The sequence below is a fragment of the Oncorhynchus nerka genome, linkage group LG13 (genome assembly GCF_034236695.1).
Source record: "Oncorhynchus nerka isolate Pitt River linkage group LG13, Oner_Uvic_2.0, whole genome shotgun sequence".
Classification (NCBI taxonomy): Eukaryota; Metazoa; Chordata; class Actinopteri; order Salmoniformes; family Salmonidae; genus Oncorhynchus; species Oncorhynchus nerka.
Window position 1 is genome coordinate 53159545 of NC_088408.1, and position 14204 is coordinate 53173748.

Consider the following 14204-nt stretch of genomic DNA (forward strand, 5'->3'; position numbering starts at 1 on the left):
TGAATGTTTTTGCTGGTTTTTGTGAAAATGTGGCCTGCTAATGCTAACGCTAAATGCTAATGCTAAATGCTAACGCTAAATGCTAAATGCTAGTTTGCTATGGTAGAGAAGCATATTTTTGAAAATCTGAGATGACAGTGTTGTTAACAAAAGGCTAAGCTTGAGAGCTAGCATATTCATTTCATTTCATTTGCGATTTTCATGAATAGTTAACGTTGCGTTATGGTATTGAGCTTGAGGCTATGATTACGCTACCGGATCCAGCATGGCTCGACGCAAGAAGTTAAACAACGTTTGAGAGATGAGTGATATTGTTGAGCTCGAATCAATTAGTGCATGACAGGTTAAGCACTCCTCCAGGACTGTTTCCAGGTATGGCCTCTGAGTTGTGTTTAGTGGTCATATTCCCGACAAAGTGGAGTGGATGTTCGCAACAACGTGATGTGTCATTTCTGTTCATGGTGAAAACAGATCTACTTATCGGGTTTTGAGTGGAATTGGCTCTTACAAAGTTTTTGATATTTTTCTTCGCAACCTTTTTATCAGAGTCTATAGACAAATCAAGTGAATTTGTTTCTTGATCCAGCGGGCCCTGGATAGGGTCTTGAGTGAGAGCAGGAGTTATTTGATAGTTAATAACCTCTCTGGGATATGTGGGACGTCCCACCTGCCCAAAAGCCAGGGAAAATGCAGAGCGCCAAATTCAAATATATTACTATAAAAATCTAACTTTAATTTACTATCTTGCATGTGTGATTTAATGAAAGGTACACTTGTTGTGAATCCAGCCAACATGTCAGATTTCAAAAAGGCTTTTCGCCGAAAGCAAACGATGCTACAATCTGAGGATAGCACCTCCGTAAACAAAGAGAGAAATTTCAACCCTGCAGGCGCGAAACGCAGAAATAAAAATATAATTAATGCCTTACCTTTGATGAGCTTCTTTTATTGGCACTCCAATATGTCCCATAAACATCACACATGGTCCTTTTGTTCGATTAATTCCGTCGATATATATTAAAAATGTCCATCTAGATCCAGAAAAACACCGGTTCCAACTTGTGCAATGTGACTACAAAATATCTCAAAAGTTACCTGTAAACTTTGTCAAAACATTTCAAACTACTTTTGTAATACAACTTTAGGTATTTTTTAATGTAAATAATCGATAAAATTGAAGACGAGATGATCTGTGTTCAATACAGGAAGAAAACAAACTGTAGCATGCTTTCTGGTCATGCGCCTCTATCTAACAGTACACTTCAAGTGACCCTCGTTCAAGATGGCTGTACTTCTTCATTACACAAAGGAATAACCTCAACCAATTTCTAAAGACTGTTGACATCCAGTGGAAGCGATAGGAACTGCAAGAAGGTCCCTTAGAAATGAAAACCCATTGAAAACCCATTGAAAAGAGTGTGATGGTGATGGTTTGTCCTCAGGGTTTCGCCTGCTAAATAAGTTATGTTATACTCACAGACATGATTCAAACAGTTTTAGAAACTTCAGAGTGTTTTCTATCCAAATCTACTAATAATATGCACATCTTATCCTCTGGGGATGAGTAGCAGGCAGTTGAATTTGGGCATGCATTTCATCCGGACGTGAAAATACTGCCCTCTGTCACCAAGAAGTTGACGTCCTTGCTATGGGTGTTAATTCCGGCGGACCTGTTGTCTTGCAATTCCATGTCTAGTCCTATCTTTTTATTTCCTACTGACTTATCTTTTTCACATTTTACTAGCTTTAGTAGAACGTCTCGAGAACATATGGCTATGTTATGATCATCCTTGAACCCTTTGTTAGCCTTGTGCTCTGACGCTCTGTGTCAAGCGATTAGGTCGATTGTAACGGTAGTTGTTTCGATAGTGACATACTTTACAGTTATTTCGACCACAGTGGGTATTGGTCTCGTGGTTTCGTGGTAGAAACCATTGTTGCCAACACTCTAATACCTGATAATGACCCCTCTAATTGGAGTGAGTGCTCCTGGTAAAACATCAAAACCGAGATGTCAGGGCTCTTAGCTTCGCATACTTTTGATTCTTCAAAAGCTGTGCTTGCAAGCTCTCTGAGATGTAAGATTGGCAAGCCAACATGGGCTGTAGGGACCAAGAAGGTAATGAAGTTGGGTTACATGTTCGACAGAAGCATTATTTTGAATGGTATCAGCTCTTTCATTGCTGTTTCAGTGAGTTGGCCAAAGTAAGCTGAACAAAGCCTATGATAGTAAGCTTGTGGGTGTTCATTCTGAGCTGGTTTGACAGTGTTAACCAGTGAGCTGTCGTGTTTTCAGTGGTTCTGCGACTCACATTCTATTTTCAAAGCTGTGGCAAGTTTAGCGTAGTTGTTTTGCACGTGTTGCTGTTGTAGACGAATGAACCTCGTCATGTGTCTATTCATTCGCTTCAACAGATAAAGCCTGTCAGAACCTGTAGCATTTGGGTAGCCATCCAAGGCATCCTCTATGTCTGCTAGGAACGTCTCAGTGTTGTTGGCTTACCTGGAATGGGATCAAAGGGGCGGAAGGTTTTGACGAGTTTGTCAAGGGGTCCCGTTCCCAGCAGGTGGAAAGGGTTGGCTTCATCCTGTGGGGAAATTGGGTCCGAAAGGCCAAGAGGAGAAGCCAAGGTATAGCTTTGTTGGCGAGGAGGTGTCATATTACTCTGTGCCAAATGGCCAAGAGGAGAAGACTGAGGGACACCCGAGAGAGGCAAAGTCTGAAACCTTCTTCACTCCTTTGTGTACCGAGCTCCGGTTGCTTGGTTGGGTAGTCACCCTGTAGCAGGTGACTGTTCTCAAATTCCTCCAGATGGTACCTAAGGGTGGTATTCTGCTGCATGGGTGCTTGGAATACTGATTTTAGACACGTGAGTGTTGCGCTTGCTTCGTACCGGAGCGAGAGATTCAGTGATGAGATTTCCTCCATCACCTGAGTTCTCTCATCACTCATTTGGTCAGCGACTTCAATGAGTTCTTCAATGAGTTCTCTCATCACTCATTTGGTCAGCGACTTCAATGAGTTCTGCTGATTTGTCATCCAACTTAGTCATTGTGTTCATTAACTGATCGCTTTGGTCTGCAGCATTACGACTAGAACATTATTGCTTTGAGTAATATTCATCAAAACTGCATGCATGTTATCAAGTTGCGCGCTCCTGTTTGTAGATAACTCAAAAGATGTATCTAGTTTTGCTTGGACTTCATTGTATTTAGTTTTGGCTAAATCGAGTTGTTTCTGTAGAAAAAAGATTTAGTTGAAGAGTTTGTGCTCGTTCAACATCATAAGTATTTGCAATTACCTTAATTGTTCAGTTTTCAAACGCAGTTCCTCGACTAGCAGAATGTTTTCAACCCACTCTGATACAGTAGCTTGCACATGACTAAATATGCTGTATATATATATATTCCTTTTTCAAAATGTGGGTTTTGAGTTGATGTGGAGCTGCAAAAACGATTTGTATCTATTTAAATACGTTAATGAAACATCAATACTGGATAAGTAATGTGGTACTTGATGTGAATGAATTTGCAAAAGCTAATTTAATTGATTAACCTGTCTTGGGCAGGGGGTGGTATTTTCACCTCCGGATGAAAAGTGTGCCCAAATTAAACTGCCTGCTACTCAGGCCCATAAGCTAGGATATGCATATAATAATATATTAGATTTGGATAGAAAACACTCTAAAGTTTCCAAAACTGTTAAAATAATGTCTGTGAGAATAACAGAACTGATATGGCAGGCGAAAACCCGAGGAAAATCCAACCAGAAAGTACTATTATTTTGAAAGGCTGTTTTCCCATTGAAAGCCTATCCACCATACAAAGACTTAGGACCCAGTTCACAATCTCTATGGCTTCCTCAACATGTGACCAGTTTTTAGGCATTGTTTCAGGCTTTTACTCTGAAAAATGAGGGAGATACACCGTTTTCAATGAGAGGACAGTGGACATTTCCAGACATGAACCAAGCACGCGATCGGGAGTGCGCATTTCTTGTTGACCTTTTCCATTGAAGAAGCTTTTGTCCGGTTGAAATATTATTTATTATTTATGACAAAAACAAACTGAGGATTGATTTTAAACATCGTTTGACATGTTTCTACTATCTTTTATTGTACTTTTTAAAACTTCATCTTGGTGTTGAGAGAGCTCATTGTGCCTTTGGATTTCTGAACTAAACGTACCAACAAAACGGAGGTATTTGACATAAAGATGAACTTTATCGAACAAAATGAACATTTGTTGTCTAACATGGAGACCTGTGATTGCCATCTGATGAAGATCATCAAAGGTTAGTGATTAATTTAATCGCTATTTCTGACTTTTGTGAGCCCTAGCCTTGGCTGGAAAATGGCTGTATGGTTTTCTGTGACTAGGTGCTGACCTAACATAATCGTTTGGTGAGCTTTCGCCGTAAAGCCTGTTTGAAATCGGACACTGTGGCTGGATTTACAAGAAATGCATATTTAAAATGGTGTAAAATACTTGTATGTTTGAGGAATTTTAATTATGAGATTTCTGTTGTTTTGAATTTGGCGCCCTGCAATTTCACTGGCTGTTGTCGAGGTGGGACGCTTGCAGAGAGATTAATAACCTCTTGAAACTCTGGGGGCAGTATTTCATTTTTGGATGAAAAGAAAGAAAACACTCTGACGTTTCCAAAACTGCAAAGATATTGTCTGTGAGTGCCACAGAACTAATGCTACAGGCGAAACCAAGATGAAACTTCAAACAGGAAGTGAGCCAGATTTTTGAGGCGCTGTGTTCCAATGTCTCCTTATATGGCTGTGAATGCGCCAGGAATGAGCCTACACTTTCTGTCATTTCCCCAAGGTGTCTGCAGCATTGTGACGTATTTGTAGGCATATCATTGGAAGATTGACCATAAGAGACTACATTTACCAGGTGTCCGCCTGGTGTCCTCCGTCGAAATTGGTGCATAATCTCCAGCTGCATGTATTTTTCCATGTGATTCAGGAGAAAGAGAAGGAGAAACCAAACTTCCACGAATGATATATCATCGAATAGATATGTGAAAAACACCTTGAGGATTGATTCTAAACAACGTTTGCCATGTTTCTGTCGATATTATGGAGTTAATTTGGAAAAAAGTTTGGTGTTTTGATGACTGAATTTTCGGGGGGTTTTCTTAGCCAAACGTGATGAACAAAACGGAGCGATTTCTCCTACACAAATAATATTTTTGGAAAAACTGAACATTTGCTATCTAACTGAGAGTCTCCTCATTGAAAACATCCGAAGTTCTTCAAAGGTAAATGATTTTATTTGAATGCTTTTCTTGTTTTTGTGAAAATGTTGCCTGCTGAATGCTAGGCTTAATGCTATGCTAGCTATCAATACTCTTACACAAATGCTTGTTTTGCTATGGTTGAAAAGCATATTTTGAAAATCTGAGAGGGCAGTGTTGTTAACAAAAGGCTAAGCTTGAGAGGCAATATATTTATTTCATTTAATTTGCGATTTTCATGAATAGTTAACGTTGCGTTATGGTAATGAGCTTGAGGCTATAATTACGATCCCGGATACGGGATTGCTCGTTTCAAGAGGTTTTAATCAATGTTAATGATCAATCATACCTGTATAGGCTATCTGGGTATTTGTCACGCCCTGACCTTAGAGATCCTTTATTCTCTATTTTTGGTTCTGTTGGGGTATGACTAGGGTGGACATTCTAGTTTTGTTATTTCTATATTGGCCAGGTATTGTTCCCAATCAGAGGCAGCTGTCTATCGTTGTCTTTGATTGGGGATCATATTTAGGCAGCCTTTTCCCACCTGTTTGTTGTGGGATCTTGTTTGTGTGTAGTTGCCTGTGAGCACTGCATTTGACTTCATGTTTAGTTTGTTCTGTATTGTTTTGGTGAGTTTCATTAATTAAACATGTGGAACTCTACGCACACTGTGCCTTGGTCCGATTCTTACAACAACGTTTGTGACAGTATTAAACTTTACATAACTTGAAGCATTGCTGTAACTAGGTTAATGTGGAAAAGGTTCAACTGTCACATTGGTGGAAACAAATAAATTTGGATCTTATCCAAATGATCCACCTGAAAAGGGTCGGAAGGCAATTGAACTACCTTGTTGAATTGAATGTGACAACAATATCAAATCAGTTGAGATTGTCTGGATATCATAAGTATAACCAGTAGTTCAAATGTGAGTATACCTTCACCACCAGGGTCACTTATCCCTGAGGGCTGAAGCCACATGTAATCACTTGTTACAAATGTGAGAAAACTTTGGGCCTCAATGGAATTATAATTTATTTTTTTACTTGTACCAGGGGTCACTAATCGAAAATGGGAGTGCCGAGGAGGTGGAACTTCTGTCGCCCAAAGGTCACTGATCCCAGAAAGCTGAGGTCAAACAGGATTCCCCCATGGCGTGGGATTTCACCTTAAACAAAGGAAAAATGTCTGCTCTTCCTTTGTTAACTTAGCATCTAGTGCAACCTAGCCCCACTTGTACCTGAATCTCTTCCAAGCAAAGGGGTCCCCCTTTGACAAGGGAATGGGTTTACTCGTGACGTCTCACTTTCAAACCCTTTTGGAGTTATTTTTCGCGATGTAAGATAGAAATATACTGTTTTCTACCAATGCTACTGAAACGCAAGACATAATTAGTTGCTTCGGACAAGCTAACATATCTACTCAAATTCAAGCTGGCCCATATGTCCTCGCTCAAGAAATTAATAATGACCGAGTCTCCCCGCCTCTGAAAAGCGAGAGACAGAAATAGTACTACGTTTGGCCCAACTAGTCTATTCCTCCGAATACCTACATTGGCTGGCTCATACAGTATGACAGTATGACACAGACTATGTCGGAGAAACAACACCGGAGGCAACCTCTACCCAACAACAATGATTCCTGCCTACAGCTCTAATGGTGTATAACGTAATCTGGGTGTATGACCTCAATTTCATATCGGCTGAATTCAACATGAAGGCCTCATTCCATCTTAGATTCCTCGCACAGGGCACCAATATGTCGTGACGTGACTATCATTAATGTGATGACTGCTATTTATCGCATAATTACCTACTACGTTTAATTATTACTTGATTAAATGAGTCGTGTAACAATTAACTCATTAGGAATTTGGGGCACTACGGGAATAGTTATTTAACGAGTTACTATCGCCCGACTTAAACTCTAAAGATATTTATAATATCTCTTACATTAGTAACAGTCAATTATTAATTATTACCTCAATCACATTCTGAACGTCGTTGACATCGTAAATCTGCAGGAACCCTAATTTAAGTGATGAATCAGCGATACACAAATTGGCTTAATTATGTATTAATTATTTATTTACTAACTAACTAAATAATCACACAGAAAAACATAAACAAACACACAAACACGGTAAAGGTTATTGATTACTAACATAATGTAATGAAAACAGTCCCTAGTGGACTAACCCGATATGACAGCTTCTTACACAATGGAAAGGGGAGGGATATGTAAGGAGAGGGAGAGTCAAGAGTCAACTTCTTGTACATACATTTGGAAACTACGCTCACCATAGTCAGAATATTTAGCACCCTAACAATTGCTCATTCAGATTAGAAATTAACATATTTACACGTCGATGTCTCACTCTGTCGTCACTCTGTTGAAACCACTCGATCCGTCAATGGCGAGTAGTTCGATGTGAGTCTCTGGTTGTCCACCAGAGGTCACAATGTCCTTAGTTGTATGCTTCTTTGTTTTGGAGTGTTCATTAGAATGAATACATCAGAGGTGTACCACATGGTGGTGAGAGGGATCTGTTCTTCCCTCCCATATTTGGTCAATTGTTCTAGACTACTTTACATACAGAGCTGCAGACGGTGCATGTTTTGGTCTAGTCTTCACCTTCTACACTTGTCGAGAGTTTCAGAGGGTCTTACCATTTTCTGGTCCTCAACGTGTGGACCACGTCCTCACGTTCTCTGGTTTGCATTTAAATTCTCAGCGAGTCCTTTTAAGCACTCTGGCATTGGAGGGCATTCCGCCGTGTTGACACAATGTCTGTGCTCACGTGGGCGTGGTTACTGACTGGGCCTAGGTTTATATGAACAGCCAATATCTCATTTAGGTTCAAATCACATTTCTATATTCACAAAAGTATTCTTATACTTAATCATTTATTTCATACAACATTTAGATGCAATCCTGATAACTAACTCTGAAAGTGTACACATCCTAGTTATCTTGTTATACCATCCTTAATGACATCACAAAATAATCAATGATATGGCATGATTACTGTTTGGATCCCCACCAACCATTCCAAATGTTTGGATTTCAAAACTAATGTTCTTTTATCCAATCTTAGAGTTCTTAGGCAAGAGACTCTCTCTACACACAGCACATTCCTTTGTTTAATACTGCAGGGCAAGAGAGACAGAGTTTATGACCGGTGTTAAGTCATAAAACCGGCCCAACTCTGGCTATCTGTCAGGTCTGGCTATCTGTCAGCCCTGTGCTGAGCTGATCTGGCGCCTTTGATCCTCACCAAGGAGAGAGAGAGAGTCATGACAAAACCAAGATTCAACTCTTAGGCCTGAATGCCATCCGTCACGCCTGGAGGAAATCTGGCACCATCCCTATGGTGAAGCATGGTGGTGGCAGCATCGTGCTGTGGGGGTGTTTTTCAGCAGTAGGGACTGGGAGACCAGTCAGGATCGGGGCAAAGATGAATGAAGCAAACTATAGAGAGATCCTTGATGATAACATGCTGCAGAATGCTCAGCACCTTAGACTGGGTCAAAAGTTAACCTTCCTACAGGACAATGACCCAAGCACACAACCAAGACAACGCAGGAGTCCTTGAGTGGCCCAGCCAGAGCCCGGACAAAAACCTGATCGAACATCTCTGGAGAGACCTGAAAATAGCTGTGCAGCAACGCTCCCCATCCGACCTGACAGAGCTTGAGAGGATCTGCAGAGAAGAATGGGATAAACTTCCCAAATAAAGGTGTGCCAAGCTTGTCCCATCATACCCAGACTCAAGTCTGCAATTACTGCCGAAGGTGCTTCAACAAAATACTGAGTAAAGAGTCTGAATACTTATGTAAATGTGATACATTAAATACATTCTCAAACATTTCTAAAAACCTGTTTTTGCTTTGTCATTATGGGGTATTGTGTATAGATTGATGAGGGGAAAAAACAATTTAACCAATTTTAGAATAAGGTTGTAACCTAAAACAATTGGGGAAAAGTCAACTGGTCTGAATACTGTTCGAAGACACTGTTTGCATCAAATACCCGACTCCTTGAAAGTCGTGTATTGATTATATATAGGATGCGTGATGAATGGTGATCACTGAAATCAACAGATGCAGTGTTGCTCATTGGATTACCCCATATCATGGAATAGGCTATGTGAAAGTTTTAAAGACAAAAAGAGAGATTGGAATTATATTATTTTATTTGGATATCCATCCACAAAAAAATTGGATATCTATCTGGTTGTAAGAAAGGGAGGAGGATATTTTCGTATCTAAAATGTGGGTGAACCTTTGCTTTAGTATACATTTCTCGAGCTCGTTATGTGTGTTGTTTCGCACACAGGACTCGAATCTGGATGGACTCGTGCCTTGTAAAAAACGTATAGCCTATTGCGCAATATATTCCAACATTCAAACAAAATACACCAGCGACATCATTTAGGTGATAAAGGTTCTGAGCACAGTGTTTCTGATCAGATCGACAATTGCCTTCTATTTATTTGTGTGGCTACGATGCAATCTTTAGAGCACAGCATTTTCTGTTTGGTTTCCAGAGCATTGAAAGAGAGAAATTAAATAAGCTACTACTGAGGTCTAGTAGTAAAAGGCGTGTTGTGTTGGTGATGTGCTAAAGTGTGATGTATGATATTTTGAAAACTGCTGGTGTGTTGTGTTTATGAGGAGCCCCCTCTAGCATGTATTGTTGTATGTTTCCTCCTTGCTTGGCAGATATCTCAGAAAAAATACAAACTGTGAACCCGCGAATCACAGAAAATATATCTCAATCAATTTGACTTCTATATAACGTCTATATTTTGCACAAACTTCTATCTAGTGCTGCAGTGAGTGGGGGGCTGTATAACCCTGTGATGTAGCTCTAACTCTACCTCATTCTCCCTGAGTTAGAGAGGTGCACACTTTGACAGACAATCCAACAACAAGTCAGAGGGGTTTAGGAACATAGACACATTTTCAAAATGTGCCATTATTTTGAAAATGTTGGAGACTTTTATTTTTTTAAATTTAACCTTTATTTAACTAGGCAAGCCAGGTAATAACAAATTCTTATTTACAATGACAGCCTAGTTACAGTCCAAAGTTTTACCATTCAAGTCTATGGCCATTGAAATGCATTTGGAATTCACAGTATGCAAGTGTGGTTGTTAAATAGTATATATTTATTTTTTTGCAACCTGAAAACAGTCAGCTTGCATGTTTTAAAGTTGTTTTAGTGTTGGTAGCTTTTACAGTTTTGGCAGGTTCCAGTGGAATGACAATATTAAGTATGAACAGTTTCTAAAGATGTTCTTTGCTTTGCTTTAATAGCATCATTGTTGAGGCAATAATACCAGTAGATAAACAAACAAATAAAACATGTCAAGATTATCTTTGTGTTTTCTTTTTGTCTCCCATTAGACTTCACTGCCATATTGTTGGATGTTATGGGAAATTCCACAAGCTATCTACAAGAGCTATTCAAATCTAGCTCCATATTATCAGGTAAGGATTGAGAGAAGATTTTACTGTCTTTGGATCAAAAAGAATTGCTAAATAAAAACTCAAGGTTACTTTCGTAACCCCAGTTCTCTAATAATGAGTGAGATGTATAACAATGGTATTTTTATTAAACCTTAATTTAACTAAGCAAGCCAGAACAAATTATTATTTACAATGACGGCCTACCCCGGACGACACTTGCCCAATTGTTCGTGATACAGTTGTGATACAGCCTGGAATTGAACCAGGGCAGACCCTGTAGTGATGCCTCTTGCACTGAGATCCAGTGCCTTAGACTGCTGCGCCACTGGGGAGCTGGAAGTGGATCACTAACAGGAAGGACCAATCACGCAAGGTCTGCCTGAGACAGACAGGTAGAGTGGCAAATGAAGTGACCCACTTCCTCTTTACAAGAGCCAGTCGTCCCACCCTCTGGTAATTCTTGTTGTTTTCTATTTGAATTTATTAAGGATTTTGTTTTCTTATCTATTTGAGTTCAACCACAATATTTGTTGGATTATTTATTCTCTCTTTTATGGTGGATTAAACTGAAATTGCAACCAATCACGGCCGGTTGTGATACAGCAAACCTAACTAAGAAATACATTTGACGATGTATACATTTCCCCCTACCCTCCTTCTAGGCAAGCTTCACCTGCTTATTTTTTGTTGTTGCCTGTTTTGAATGTTATTTTGGCATTAATACGTGTCACATATCAGTTTGCAAACAATTTTTTAAAAAATGTGTTAATAAAGCTGCATAGAAACATGGTCTCTTTTTTGTCAGCTCCAAAATGCTGCTTTCTAGCTCATTGCTTTCTGTGGTGGTGGGGCAGCCAGCGGAAAATACAAGCGTAGGGGTTGGTCATGTTCTCTAGTTGCGCCTTGATTGGCTCAGTGTTCTTTCACTCATGGACATACTATGTCACAGCACTCTATGGGGAGTGCTCGAAAATTCAAGCCCCTTGGGTGCTGCAATAGAGTTACATTAGACGTGCCCATCCAAGAAGGCTCATGATCATTGGCCAGAGATAAAATGAAGTAAAATAATTTTAGCTTTGATTGGATTGATCATGTCATCATCATCCTTTCAAAATCTTAGCTAGCAAGCTGGACAAGCAGTCATCATCATGAATCACATCGACATTCTACTGGCAAATCCTTTTCAATCCTTGTAATATGAAGAGAAATTGTAGATAAAAACCTATCGGTGCTCATTGGCCATTGGATATAAACATTACATAACAAGTTGGAAATCAACAATGAGTTGTTTGGAAGGAATCAGTGGCTAACTACAAGAATTGCAAAGCAATCACTAGCCTGCTATTCAGTGAAGTGGGTTTGTGGTCCAAGTCTGGTTTTCAGGGTCTCTTTTCCAAGCTTAACAGGATAAACATTCAACACAATGGGCCAGAACAGTTTGAATACTTTGGCCATGTTAATCCAGCATGACTTCTGCCGCTTTTAAAACAACTGGAAACTCGGAACTGGGAAATCTCAGACATCAGTGATAACAAGACAAAGATTCAACCTTGTTATTTTCAGAGTTCCCAGTTGTCTTGAAAGCACCATAAATCCAGAGAATGCCAGACTTTGACAACAAATTTTGATGACAAAATGTGCCCACAAGGCCCGTTGCACCACCTTCCTGTTCAAGTGAGCACAACAAGGTGAGTCCAAAAATTTCTTGTATGCTGTTGCATAAATGTTGTAATACTGTAAGAACGGCCCATGTTCTGAATTATGCCACTCTGATCCTCAACACGGGGGCCCCTCAGGGGTGCATGCTCAGTCCCCTCCTGTACTCCCAGTCCACTCATGACTGCACAGCCAGGCATGACCCCAACACCATCATTAAGCTTGCTGATGACACAACAGTGGTAGGCCTGATCACCGACAACGATGAGACAGCCAATAGGGAGGAGGTCAGAGACCTGACCGTGTGGTGCAAGGACAACAACCTCTCCCTCAACGTGATCAAGACAAAGGAGATGATTGTGGACTACAGGAAAAGGATGACCGAGAACACCCCCATTCTCATCAACTGGGCACTAGGGGAGAAAGTTGAGAGCTTCAAGTTCCTTTGCGTCCACATCACCAACAAACTGACATTGTCCAAGCACACCAAGACAGTCGTGAAGAGGGAACGACAAAACCAATTTCCCCTCAGGAAACTGAAAAGATTTGGCATGGTCCTCAGATCCTCAATGGTTTTACAGCTGCACCATTGAGAGCATCCTGATGGGTTGCATCACTGCCTGGTATGGCAACTGCTTGGCCTCCGACCGTAAGGCACTACAGAGGGTAGTGCGTACGGCCCAGTACATCACCAGGGCCAAGCTTCATGCCATCCAGGACCTCTGCACCAGGCGGAGTCAGAGGAAGGCCCCTAAAATTGTCAAAGCCTCCAGCCACGCCAGTCATAGACTGTTCTCTCTGCTACCGCATGGCAAGTGGTACCGGAGTGCCAAGTCTAGGTCCCAGAGCCTTCTAAACAGCTTATACCCCCAAGCCATAACACTCCTGAAAAGCTCATCAAATGGCTACCCAGACTATTTGCATTGCCCCCTCCCCCCATCTGCTGCTACACTCTTATTATCTATACATAGCCACTTTAATAACTCTACCTACATATGTATAATTACCTCAATTACCTCGACACATTGACATTGACTCTGTACCGGTACCCCCTGTATATAGCCCCACTATTGTTATTTACTGCTGCTCTTTAATTATGTGTCATTCTTATATCTTACTTTTTTAATTTTCTTAACACTGCATTGTTGGTTAAGGGCTTGTAAAGTAAGCATTTCAAGTATGCATGTAAGTAAGCATTTCACTGTAAGGTCTACACCTAGTGCACGTGACAAATCAAATTTGATTTGATTCCCCACCCCCTTTTTTTACTTTGAACAGGAAAGTATGAATACTGACTGTTCTCTAGCTCGATAGAGAGGGTTCTCTGACAATTAAGCTGAGTTGCCATTGGCCTGCTGGAAAAAAAACAAAAAAAACAAGTGGTGCTAAGGAAGTTTCATAGTGAGCCAAGAAAGCCTGTTCCCCTGGGAAACCAAGAACAGGAGGCTGCGGGGATGCACTCCATGAGAGCAATGGGAAGTATGTTCACGTTTATTTCCCTGCCATGCTCTAATAGAGTGATTGCACCATTGGGTGGTGTTCTACTGTGTTAGCGCGATAGACAGTTTTGAAGCAAATGCTGCACGGCATAGGAAGAGGACCATGATAAATGGCAACTGGCAATCTGCCATCCTGCTCTGTTTGTCCGATGAGACTGGAGGGAAAGCGGACATGTTGACTTCCACCCTTGGCTGGAACCTGAAAAGGTGCCAAGGGGGGAGTCTAGAGGAGGAGGGCACTTGGGGGTAAAGTGCAGCTACTCCATTTTCCTGTGTAAGCAAGTACACAATAGTGAGCTGCTGCACAGGGAATATTTTTTC

The 14204-nt window shown here is 40.7% G+C and overlaps 1 protein-coding gene across 6 annotated transcripts in view; it reads left to right on the top strand.

Moving 5' to 3' along the window:
- The window catches only part of LOC115139687 (HERV-H LTR-associating protein 1), a 105377-nt gene that overhangs the window by 16944 nt on the left and 74229 nt on the right, over positions 1 to 14204 (top strand). For all 6 annotated transcript variants that reach the window (XR_010465586.1, XM_065026475.1, XM_029677336.2 and 3 more), the window contains one exon: positions 10666 to 10749. Coding sequence is in view for 5 of the 6 variants with exons in the window: in XM_065026475.1 (XP_064882547.1) it covers positions 10666 to 10749 (84 nt within the window). In the remaining variant the exon portion in view is untranslated. The remainder of the gene's footprint in view (positions 1 to 10665; positions 10750 to 14204) is intronic.